This window comes from Podarcis cretensis (genome assembly GCF_951804945.1).
Source record: "Podarcis cretensis genome assembly, chromosome: 10".
Classification (NCBI taxonomy): domain Eukaryota; kingdom Metazoa; phylum Chordata; class Lepidosauria; order Squamata; family Lacertidae; genus Podarcis; species Podarcis cretensis.
In genome coordinates, this window is record NC_137179.1 from 28,794,514 (window position 1) to 28,807,014 (window position 12,501).

The 12,501-nt window shown below is 42.5% G+C and overlaps 1 protein-coding gene across 4 annotated transcripts; it reads right to left on the bottom strand.

The window, feature by feature from the left end:
* Window positions 1-1,769: 1,769 nt before the first annotated feature.
* CIMIP4 (ciliary microtubule inner protein 4) lies at window positions 1,770-11,970 on the bottom strand. Of its 4 annotated transcripts, none has more exons than XM_079992051.1 (6): window positions 11,826-11,970; window positions 7,398-7,473; window positions 4,857-5,509; window positions 3,577-3,727; window positions 2,507-2,617; window positions 1,770-1,944 (listed from the first exon to the last, which is right to left on the bottom strand). In XM_079992051.1, the coding sequence occupies exons 1-6, from the start codon at window positions 11,832-11,834 to the stop codon at window positions 1,853-1,855; spliced, it is 1,092 nt and encodes a 363-aa protein (XP_079848177.1). In that variant the 5' UTR covers window positions 11,835-11,970; the 3' UTR covers window positions 1,770-1,852. The 4 variants fall into 4 exon arrangements, with proteins under 4 accessions (XP_079848177.1, XP_079848176.1, XP_079848175.1 ...); XM_079992050.1 differs by having other exon boundaries at window positions 4,857-5,512; window positions 11,826-11,969; XM_079992049.1 differs by lacking the exon at window positions 11,826-11,970 and adding an exon at window positions 11,107-11,817.
* Window positions 11,971-12,501: the final 531 nt, after the last annotated feature.

Sequence of the window (12,501 nt, forward strand, 5' to 3'; positions counted from 1 at the left end):
TGTACTGTTGCAACTGGCATGATAGGGTGGTCCTAAATTCCCTTTTCTAGACACCTATTAAAGGTGCAGGAGTTCTGTGTTCTTTTTTCCAACTGGAAAAGCTTGACCTGGGCTACTTCCACCACAATGCTGTAAGCAATCACCCTGAGAATCTAGAGATACTTGAAATACCAACATTTTACATGTGAATGAGGTTGCAGTCCACATACTTATGCTAAGATTATCCATTGATGTTAATCATTGCTAGAGAGCTTTGTTTAAACAAACAAGGTGCAATGATTATCTCAGGTTTATTGTCCTAGAACAGCAGCCACAATCTACACCAACTAGGAAGTCCAGCCTGGGTTCTTCAAGTTTAAAGGGGATCCAGGGCCGGGGAGTCAGACTCTTTGAATCTGAGCAAAAAGTCCAGGTTTGGCAAAGTTTGCTGACAGTCCTGATTCTTTCATGAAGCAGCTGATGCTCTGCTCTGTGTTCCCGTGTTTGTGTGTGTGTGTTTACTCTGTAAGAGTACTAGGAAGCAAGATATCTGCAAGGAAATGGAAGCCTTACAAGCTTGCTTCCAGTATTATGAAAACCTGTCCTCCTTCTGAAGTATAATTCTTGAGCTGACTAGTCCAAGAAAGACAGCTTAGTCATTGGTTTAATGGCATGTTTGTTGAATTGGATTCTGTAGCGCCCAGATTCATCAGGAGTTATGCATGGTTGCCCATAAAACTTCCCCTGCATCCTGCTAGCCCAGAGAAGCACTGGTAATGTCCTTAGGGCACTCTTTATTCATTCAAGGTGATGGATGAGGGACCCAAAGACCTCCCCAATGCCCCACAGAACATGATAGCATTGCTCACAAATTTTAGGGTAGAGAGACACAAGTGTTTCACAGCTGATAGATGGATGCGGTAAAAGTTATATGACTATAGGAATGCAATTGGCTTAGTACATTTTATCTGCAGAACAGGGGAAGGAGACATTTTCATACCTATTCTGTCTCCTTGCATCAATACTTCTCTGGTAGCCCTCCCCACTATACACAGCAAAGGTAAAGGGACCCCTGACCATTAGGTCCAGTGGTGGACGACTCTGGGGTTGCAGCGCTCATCTAGCTTTATTGGCCGAGGGAGCCGGCATACAGCTTCCGGATGATGTGGTCAGCATGACAAAGCCACTTCTGGAGAACCAGAGCAGCGCACAGAAATGCTGTTAACCTTCTCGCCGGAGCGGTACCTATTTATCTACTTGCACTTTGACATGCTTTCGAACTGCTAGGTTGGCAGGAGCAGAGACCGAACAATGGGAGCTCACCCCGTTGCGGGGATTCGGACCGCCGACCTTCTGATCAGCAAGCCCTAGGCTCTGTGGTTTAACCCACAGACCACCCATGTCCCAATACACAGTAAGGTATTCCATATCCCTCCTTACTGTATTTATGCAAAACTCTATTCACTTTCCTAATTTATGTTTGCCACTGTCTGAAATGGACCCATAGGAAGCTGCCTCATACCTAGTTGGACAAGTGGTCCATTTAGCTTAGTATTGTTTGCAGCGTAGACTCAACACTAATCGGTGGTGGCAGCACTCCAGAGTTTCAAGTCTTTTCCCAGCACCCTGTGGAGATGTTGGGGGATCGTGCTTTGTTCCATTCTTTGAAAAGCTGCACCAGCTCATTTCAAGTGACTATTAAAGATACACAATCAGGCCAGGCTGACTATTCCCAGGCCAGTCAGATAACCCAACGTTCTGCTTTATCCATATGCAGAGCACATCAAAAATAGAGGCTAGATGGAGGTTTATTCCACTGCTAGGGAGAGCCAGATATTTTTCCAGAAGGTCTTCATCCCTCTTCTATGCCTTCTTAGGATTTGCCGCCTTTGTTCTTGTCCCCGTATTTTTGTTCCAAAGCTTTTTGAAGGTTAAGGTTTAGCGCATTTTTCTGGAACCACCTCCCTGTTGAGAAATACACACAGTTTGCATGTACATATCTTGTACCTTTTAGCAGGCACCAGGATTAAAGGGCTATCTTTGGGAGGGGCTGGAAAAGGGCCAGTAAAGGCAAGAGCTCATGAGGGCATGGAAAGGCTGAGGTGTCTGTGTGCAGCTGTTGTACAGTATGAGCAAGCTTTCTCTGCTTCTCTCCTCTCCCCTCTGTGTGTAATGTGGGTATGGACACTATGATGCTAACTAGCCACAGACATGCCCAAAGTGGCAGAACCTTTATCACCGACAGTAATGAGAACAAGATGCCAAAAGATTCCTAGAATATGTGCTCAGTCTTGCAATGTGTGATTTGCAAGCTGTCAACTGAGGGGAATCCAAATATTTAGATTATAATAATACTTTAGGTATTTATATATAGCTCTTTTTCTAAGTGCTCCACTAGCATAATCTCTGTAATCCTCACAAGAACCCTGTAAAACAGGCTGGCACTATTATCCCCCATATTGCAGATCTGATGGGAGACGCCTTTGTTTCTCAGCCATCTTTTCCTTAAAACCCTAGGGATTCTCACCTAGATCATCAGTTTTTCTTCCATGCCAATGTTTGGGGTCCCGAACTGCCCTCTTTATTACATCTGGGGTATAGGAATCCTTCATCAGGCTTCTGCTTTCCAGTGGTCCTCCTGCAAGAAGGGAAATTCACAGAACTCTTACACCACTTGGACCAGAGTCATCTAGGAGCTGGATCATAGGCTAGGGGGAGCTGGCCCCTACAGGAGACAACAAAGTAGTTGTATGACTTGGGTACCTCAAATTGTGAGAGCTGTCCTGAATCAACAGTCCCATGTTTATACAGAAAGAGGTTCCCAAGGGATTTTAGCCACACATGCCTTGCCCGAGTAGGATAGATTTGGTAGCCTGAACTGTCCAGAAAGCAGAGTGTGGGGAAAGCCTGACTTGAACCCTTCTTGTGCTTTTAGCAGTTTCCCCCATTTTGGTGATAATACAATCACCTGCAATTTGCTGATCAAAGGTAGTAGGTAATGGAGACAATAGGAAAATGGGCAACCTTACATAAAAACAAAAACCTCAAAGTGATGGAAGTTACTGACTGGATTTGTCCAAGAACGTGAGAAACAGCCTGGAGTTTTCCTCTGTCAAAGGTTGGTTGGGTTGGGTTGTAGTTGTGTGATGGTGTTGTGAGAACTTTGGAATAGGCCCCTTTAGCTGTGCCTTAATAGCCCTTAATCTGCAGTGATTAGCGAGTGATAATATTTATCTACCATACCATAAAGCTTTGCTGGCTGGTCTCTGCATATCAGAGTTCTGTTAAAGGCACAAGAGAGACATTACTAGGTAGGTTGGGTTTCTCTCCCTGCCTGCTTCCAAGTCTTCCTCCCTCCAAGTCTTCTATGTTCTTGCTGTGCCTTCTCCTAATATCTTTCCTATTTCACGCACATGCACACAAAGACTTTTCTAAAGAAACTGACCCCGCAAAAGATCAGTTTTCGCTGCTCATAAGTAGCATGTAAAAGTGGTGTCAGTTGTGGAAGATCTGTGAACTCAGCAATCCAAAATCAGTAAATGCCATAACTGGAGTCAGAACAGGCAGTGTGCAGGTAGACCTGGGATGCTCCTTTACCTTGGAAAATGTTGGACCTCAAGTTGTATCCTAGTTCATAATAATCAGCATAAGGTGACGATGCCATAGGATTCTCTAGAGTCTTATATGGCCAGTCACTCAGGCGCTTCTGCCCCTGGATCAGCCCGGCCTCACAGAGAGCACGACGTGCCTGGAAAATACAAGACGATGGAGTCAAATTCCACTTAAGGTTCTGAGGTACTGGCTCCACCAGCTACTGGTAGAACTTTCCCCACTCAGAGTGAGTCCTCTAATCAGGTATAAACTTGGCTAGAACTAAGGTTACCACCCATACATATTTTTTATGAATTGCCCATATCCTGAACCCCTTTCCATATTAAGTAGAAGATTAATCAGGGTCAGCTATTGTCTTATCACCTTCATGTCATGATTTTTTCCCTTCATAAAAATGAAATCTCAATAAAGCACAGTCATTTTTTCCTAAATGATGAGTCACAGGTGATGATGCATTTGTCACTTTGACAGATTACTCTGTGGATTAATCAATATGTCCCCTGATCTATGGCATCAACCCTTGTATCTTTTAAGAAGTAGGGATAGAGGTTTTCCAAAGCTATAATTGTCACTGCGTAACCATCTTCTGTTTTCTAATTTATTGGTTAATGGCTGAAATAATATCATGCATTATACCATCACTAGAATAATTCCTTTATAGCACAACCGTATTCATGTCAATTCAAGAAGTAAGCTCTATGGTCAATGCTTCTTACTCCTGGATAATTGTTTACTGAATGGCAGCTTTATATATTTTGCATTGCTGCTTATAGCTACCATGCTACTAGTAGCATTCCGATTTATAACCATGTTACTAATAGTGCTTCTCAGGGCTTTTTTTTCAGCTGGAACTCAGTTCTGGCACCTCTCAGGTGGGTGCCATTGCTATTATAAGAGAACAAGGGACACAGTGAGTTCTGACACCTCTTTTTCTAGAAAAATAGCATTGGTGCTTACTTCTCTACTCTAAACTTACTATAGCTGCTGATATGAGAGTTACAAGTATAATGAGTAGCATTACTGCTACTACTGCTACTAATGCTAATACAACATATTACTCAGCCTGTGGGTCCCCAGATGTTGTTGGACTACAACTCCCATCATCCCTGAGCTCTGGCCTTGCTAGCTAGGGGTGATGGGAGTTGTAGTTCAACAACATCTGGGGACCCACAGGTTGAGAAAGGCTGACAGATATTTCCAGTTAAAAAAAGTGTTAGGTATTCCTAGCTAACCCTCTTCAAAGACAAGACCATTGCATTCTTTACCTGCTCTTCAGACACCAGCTTCTCCACCATAGATGTGCCAAACTTGGCCTTGATATTAGGAGGTATTATTAGGCTATTTTTCTTCTCCTGGAGGGCCTTTCCCTCTGCTTTGACATCTTGCCCACTTGATGCTAATGACTCTTTGGCACTCATGACATCGTGGGCTTCCTTCATGTCTTCACAGCTGCCCTTTACGTTCTTTCGGGGAGATGCATGCAGTCGGGTCACTATAGGCCGGTATTGCCTACCCGTTAGTTCATCTGAATTACCGTGGCCATCTTCCATTTCTTCTTGGCTAGACTTAGCTGACAGCCTGGAACCTCCAGGTTTCCCCTTTGGGTGATGATGATTCCCTATTCCCTTGGAAGTGGTACCGTCCAGGCTGTCTTTCCTCCCTGCAGCTGTGTGAATGCAGAGGGCAGAGGGAGTTTTAGACCTGAGGGTCTGTTTGTTGTGATTTCTGGTTTGGATATGCTGTGTGGATGGTGATGCCTCAGGCAGGACTGGGGGTTTGTCCATAGCTGTTCTGTTCTCGGGGTTCTTGGAGTTCATTGAGGAGGTCCTGCTGGAGCACCTTGAGGGGGGTCTTTTGTTGTTGGACTGTTCCCCAGTCAAGTTGTAGGTGGCCTGTTCCTTGTTTCCATATCCAGGCACTTCTAGAAGACAGTAAGAAAAGTATAACCCACAGCAAAATGTTGTAGCATAGCCTCAGCTTCTCACAGAAGTGCTTCTGTTCTGGTTGCCAGGCAACCAGCTATGTTCCACCTTCCCCCATTTTTATGGTTTTCCTTCCCAGCTGACACTCCACATTCTGTGACTATTCAGCATGCTCAGGTCCCATAGGGCTCGGCGGGGGTGGGCTTAATCTTGGGTTTGTGTGTTCAAACCCCACTTTGTTTTTTTTTTTATATAAATATTTATTAGGATTTTTTTTTTTTAATTACAATACAAATAGATAAAACACAATAGTACATGTCATAACACATTTTCTTGTCATCTTTGGACTTCTTCACATCTCCCGCTCCTGCGTTCCTAATTAAAGTTTAATCCAGCAATTTATCACCTTATTTCCATTCTTACTAACTAATTTCCCGACATTATATCCCACAATTTCAATAAATTTGTTCAATACCTTAAAAAATTTAATTTAGCCTAATCATTATCTAATTAAATAAAACTTATCTTCGTCATTCACCTCATCTGTTTTAATGGTGCCAAGTTATTCATAATCTAGCATCCTGCTTAAGATTCATACAATTTACAATATTTTTGCAAATAAGTCTTGAATTTCTTCCAATCTTCCTCTACCGTCTCCTCTCCCAGGTCTCGGATTCTGCCAGTCATCTCGGCCAGCAACCCTAACCCTAACCCTAACCCCACGTTGGGTGAAAGACCCCTGCATTGCAGGGGGTTGGACTACATGACCCTTGTGGTCCTTTCCAGCTCCACAATTCTATAATTCATATTGGTCTCTACAGCCACAGCAGGCGCTGAAACCTTCCAACAGTTTGACTTCACCCCCAAAGGTGCACTCCTCCATTGTCTCCCAAGACAGATGGTTGCCAACAAAGCCTCTCCTCCTCCAGGAGGGGAGGGGTTGTGAGCGGGAGATGATTCCCGCGCCATGCAGGGGGCGTTCCACCCCCTGCTTCAACTCCAGGGCTGGCGTGCCACGCCCCTCCCCGGTTGGGCACCCAATAGGGAAGCTCGGCGGGGGCGTGGCTTGCTGCTCAAATGCGGCCGCGCCAGCCATCCCCGCCATTGCACACACATTTTCTTCTTGTGTCCATGTGTCTTTATTCCCCAAGCGGGGATTGGGTCCTCGAATCACAACAAAGTATAACAGATATAAAATATATATAAAAAAGAGAACTGTTGGAACTAAACATAAAGGGGGGTGATTTCCATACCACAGTTGAAGATAATAAATGAATAATTATCCTGTACTTTATTACTCTAGTACATTATTAAAAGACTCCATTTCTCAATATACACACTACCTTCTTGTCTGCCCTCTCTGGTTCTTACACCATATATGTAAGCTTAACCATGTAGACTATGTTCCAGATTTTAGTTATCCGTTCTCTCAAGGATGGTATTCTCACCCCCCTCCCCATTATGACAAATAATAATTCTGGCAGCAGTTAAGGAAAACATGAGAGCAGTGCAGAATAAAAATTACCTAGAGCAAGGACAGATAATTTTTGGCCCTCCAGATGTTGTGGGACTCCAGTTCCCATCGGCGCCAGTTAAGGGTGCTGGAACTTGTAGTCTAGCAACATTTCTAAGGCCAAAGGTTCCCCATACCTGACCTAGAATCTTGCATCAGCAAAGCATCGTCCTCTAAAGGCCTGAAAACATAGGTAAGTTTTAACTTGGAAATGGAATCCCAGACCCGTGGCTGCCATATTTAGGTCCAGGAGGAGAGAATTCCTTAGGCAAGGTGTCACAATGCAGGAGGATGTGAGCCAAGCCCGTATAACAAGTGTATCTATAATAGCTTGCATAAGGCATTAGAGAAGATTTCAAAGTATCTTCTACCTGTTGGACCACCGGCCATTCTGGTTTCATGGTATGCGGCGGCAGGAATTGGGAAGGCCGTCGTGTCCATGGGCACCTGTTCCATAGAGAAGTAAAGAGTGGATTATCTCAGCAGTCTTTGCAGCAGCCTGTAATATATAATCTGTCCAGCACTAAGGGGAAATGGAGAGGGAAAGTGGATTTGGTGAAATCATGGCTAAATTGACACTAGAACAAAAAATCCAACTCAATTCATTCTCTTGATTGCTACACTTTATCTGCTGTCCTGTAGATGTCTCCAGATGTACATATTGGATGTACAAATTGGATGTAACTCTAATATAATTATATCTTATGAAAATAATAGACTGTGTATAATCTGCTTCATTACATTGGCATTGTGTCTTGTTATTACATTAAATAATAATACACTGTACAAAGCTTCAGGTTTGAAAGTGGATAGAATTTGGGGTTGAGAGTTTCTTAGCCAGTCTCTGTAGCTCTGCCTTTAAGGGCAGCTTGAGCTAGGGATCGATGAATTTGAATTTCCCTCTGCTTTTTTGTTTTTACAGACTTATTTTCTTTTCTTTTTTTATAATAATATTTATTAGTTTTCCAACAATTTAAACACTACAAAAAGAAGAACAATACAATACAATACAAAAACACTACATAACACTAACACATTAAACTAACAAAACAAAACAAAAACAGTTTAAAAACACATCAAATAATTTCAGTATCTTATCTTTCATTCACTTATTTCCGCGACCTCCTCACACCTCCCTTTTCGTATTCCACTTCTGTTAATTGTTTCAGCAATTCCTTTCCATCTTCCTCTGTTTTCTATCCTATAATTATCTTAACACATTCTAACCTTATTTTTTCTTTTAATACTCTATTAATCTATTAATCTATTTATACTTAATTCCTTATAGCATTTCTACTAAAGCCATATAACTTCATTCCAACATTTTTCTAACATTCATTAATTTTACAATATTTCCGTAAATAATCTTTAAACTTTTTCCAATCTTCTTCCACCGACTCTTCTCCCTGGTCTCAGATTCTGCCAGTCATTTCCGCCAGTTCCATATAGTCCATCAACTTCATCTGCCATTCTTCCCGGGTGGGTAAATCTTGTGTCTTCCAATATTTCGCAATGAGTATTCTTGCCGCTGTTGTTGCATACATTAAAAATATTCTATCCTTCTTTGGCACCAATTGGCCAACCATGCCCAGGAGAAAGGCCTCTGGTTTCTTCAGGAAGGTATATTTAAATACCTTTTTCATTTCGTTATAAATCATCTCCCAGAATGTCTTAATCCTTGGGCATGTCCACCAAAGGTGAAAGAATGTACCTTCAATCTCATTACATTTCCAACATTTATTATCGGGCAAATGGTAAATTTATGCAAGCTTGACTGGTGTCATGTACCATCTATAAATCATTTTCATTAAGTTTTCTCTTAGGGCATTACATGCCGTAAATTTCATACCTGTGGTCCATAACTGTTCCCAGTCAGCCATCATTATGTTATGTCCAACATCTTGTGCCCATTTAATCATATCAGATTTCACCATTTCATCTTGAGTGTTCCATTTCAACAGCAAGTTATACATTCTTGACAAATTCTTAATTTTTGAATCTAACAATTTTGTTTCCAATTTTGATTTTTCCACCTGAAAGCCAACTTTTTTGTCCAAATTGTATGCCTCCATTATTTGATATTACAGACTTATTTTCAGTTCTCCACATTTCCAAATCAGTTTTCAATTTTTTAAAAAAGTCCTTACAAAAATTCATCAGCATTCTAGTGCAAATTTCTCCCAATATTCACATTTTTATATGTAGCTTTGCCTTATACATGCACACATACAGTATATGCAAATAATTTCCCCAATATAATGCATTTTTGTCTATCTAGTGTATGCATTTTTTTGCGCATTACTTGGCCAGAGAACTGCACTACAAAATTCAGACAAGTGCAACTTTTGAAGGATGGCTGTGTTTTGGCTCATATAGTGTTACGGGAAACGTAAATATGGTAGGTTTGTCTTTAAACACAAATTGAGCCAAGTTTGTTTTTCATTCCTTGATCTGGTATTAATTTTATAGTTTTTGTTGCTCATTTCCATGCTATTTGCTTCCAGTAATAATCCATTTGCAAATAACATTGAGATGTGCTCTTACCTTGTGTTATATTCTGCTATATTTTGGGAATTGGCTTTTACATCTGAAAGCTTAAATATAATGCGGAAACTCACAGTTAAGGGGAACACCAGGGAAATGGAATAAACTGCCATGTGAATGCAGCCACGGTTGCTTTGACAATTTTTAAATTTGAAAAAAAAGAGAGAGAGAGGAAATATTTGAATTTAGAAATTCTCAAGAATCTGTCAGGTATTCTTTAGCTGTAATTCAAGCACTGTAGGAGAGATTGAACTAGATGACCCTCTGGGTCCCTTCCAACTCCACAGTTCTGATGGAAGGTACTTCGCACCACTGAGGCCACCTGAGCCTCAAGCGACAGCAGAGTGTAACCCTATCAAGAGCAGGCAACCTCCCATCCATCTGCTCTAGGGAACCGCCCACTAACAGTGCCTCAGTCTGGCTTGATCTTCAGTTTCTTGGCTCTCATCCAGTCCATTACAAAGGCAAGACAACTTCTACACAACCTCTTCACACTTCTCCAGGTATGTTTATATATATGCTAGCTGCTGGTCAAAATCAAAATGTACTTATGACCTTGTCCGCAGCATCACAATCTAAAATACAATAATGTCACAAAAAGACAGGGAAACTGAAAGGAAAGAAGAAAGATTTGGAAAGGAAAAATAAATAAATTACAGAATAGAATTATTAACCTAGGAATAGAAAGAAATAGAAATTACCTAGTACAGCAATACTGGAACACACTGGATAAAAGGCTTGCCTTTAAAAATTTCTTAAGCGTGAGGCAACAAGGAGGGCAGCGAAATATTTAAAGGGAGTGATTTCCCCACACATGTCATGAGAGGGAAAGCACAAAGATGAAATATTATACATAGAAATGGAGGTTTAATAATACCTGTTGATTTGTGATTTGAGATTATGAGTTTCACGTATATTTGTTGCACATATATGAAGGTATTTAGTCACCTTAGTTGGCCACAAGACAACTCTCCGCAGTCCTTAACACCTTTATTGTTACCTTCATAATAATGACAATATGTTATGAAAATTAGCTGTGGCCCTCCAGCTCCTGGTTTTCCTCTGGGACTGGCAGATCCCTTGTCTCGGTGCTTAATAGATGCATCCCATTTTAAATGGTTGCATAGACCAGACTTTCTCTCTCTCCATTTTTGTTGACCTTTGGCTTCCACAACTGAACCTGTCGCAGATTCTGGACACCTAATTTTGCTGTCTGCTTTACTAGAGCAATAAACACCAAGAGTAGCAAGGCCCACAATGCTGCTTTCTGGGCCTGGAGTGAAACCCTTCTATTCCCAGTCAATCCTGAGGCTGGTCTGATTCCTTCTCCGTTCAGGTATGTACTTGCCACATTCCGATTATTACAGGAATCTGATGGCATCGGAAGGTGGCAAGAGACAGCTGTGGTCCTTGAACATCCCAACCCTCCTTTCCCTCTCTCCAAATCACCACCTAGACTTCCATTCTTGGTTCCCAATAAAGATCCTGAGAAAGTTGTGTTAGATGAGCCTGACCAGCCCCCACATTATTTTTCACCTGAGTCACATCCTCCATTTTGCTGGCATTTCTTGGGCAGGAAGACATGAGGCTGCTGTCCCGTTGGAGCAGGTTAGTACCAATCTCCTCCAGCTGTTGTAGATACTGGAGTACAGGGCTAACGTCTTTCGACTGGTGGACTGAGGGATCAACCTTTTCCTCAAGCTGCGGAAGTTGGTGGTGCAAGGCAGCAAACTCTTCAGGATGCTGTAGGTATCGTAGCACAGGGCTAACCTCCTCAGGCTCGTGTATGTAATGGAGCAAGGGACTAGCCATCTTTGGCTCCGGTTGGCACTGGAGCAAGGGGCTAACCTCCTCAAGCTCCTTCTGGCACTGTAGCAAGCCACTAGGCTCCTGAGGCTGGAGATATTGCCTGGCCAGTTTCACGAAACCTCTGGCTGGGAACAGCACAACTATTAGAATAAATGAACTATATATGTGCCAGGCATGTCCCAGTGTGGCCAACCAGATATGGCTCCAAATCAGTTGCCAGAAGTGGCCAAGGACAGCCTCACATGCCTGCCACATGTGGCCTGGACTGGTATCAAGAAAACAGCAAGGCTCACTGCATTGACTGGTGCTTAAATACCCAAGACTCTTTGTGTAGGTCATAGGGCATCTGAACAGTGTGTGCCTCCCTGCCTGCCTGCCTGGGAGGGGTTATTGTTGTCTCTGAGGGTGCCCAGAAGTTAAGTCCTCCTCATAAACGTGTGCCTCACCTCTTCCATGATCTCAACTGAGGTGCCAAAGTAGTTCTGGTGAATCAAGCAGATCCTTGCCAAGTCTAGAAGTGTCGACAAAGAGGTGGAACTATGAGAAGTCGCCAAGGACAGTTGCTAAGAAACCATCCCCATCTGTGAGCTGTAGTTGTCATGGGAACCAAGTAAACACAGGGACCAGCTGAGAGTTATCTTCAATGCCTTAACTTACTAAGTGGGTCTGGGCCACAGTTTCTTAGCCCTTGCCATAAAATGATAACTTTTAGGAGATAATTTTGGCCTGTCTTTCCAAGGGTTGCAAGTTATTTCATGTACCTCAGTTAGCTCCTCAGGACACATCCAGATGCAATACAGACAACTGATGAATGGCTCTCATGACTTGTGTGTGTGTGTGTGTGTGTGTGTGTGTGTGTGTGTGTGTGTAAAGCAGCCATGCTGGATTGCATTAGAGCAGTGGTGTTTGGGAGAGACTTAACCTTCTCCCCACTTGAAATTGTCCCCTGCTTCTGAAGTTACCATGAGATTCCCTGAGGAGAAAACATGTACAGCTATTGAGCATGCCTTTATTCTACAATGAGGCTTACACCAGTTTTTAAGGGAGGGGTGCTTTTCATCCGGGTTATATCCCCTGGCCCTGCTGATCCAATTCACCTATCTCTGATGAATGCTTTAAAAG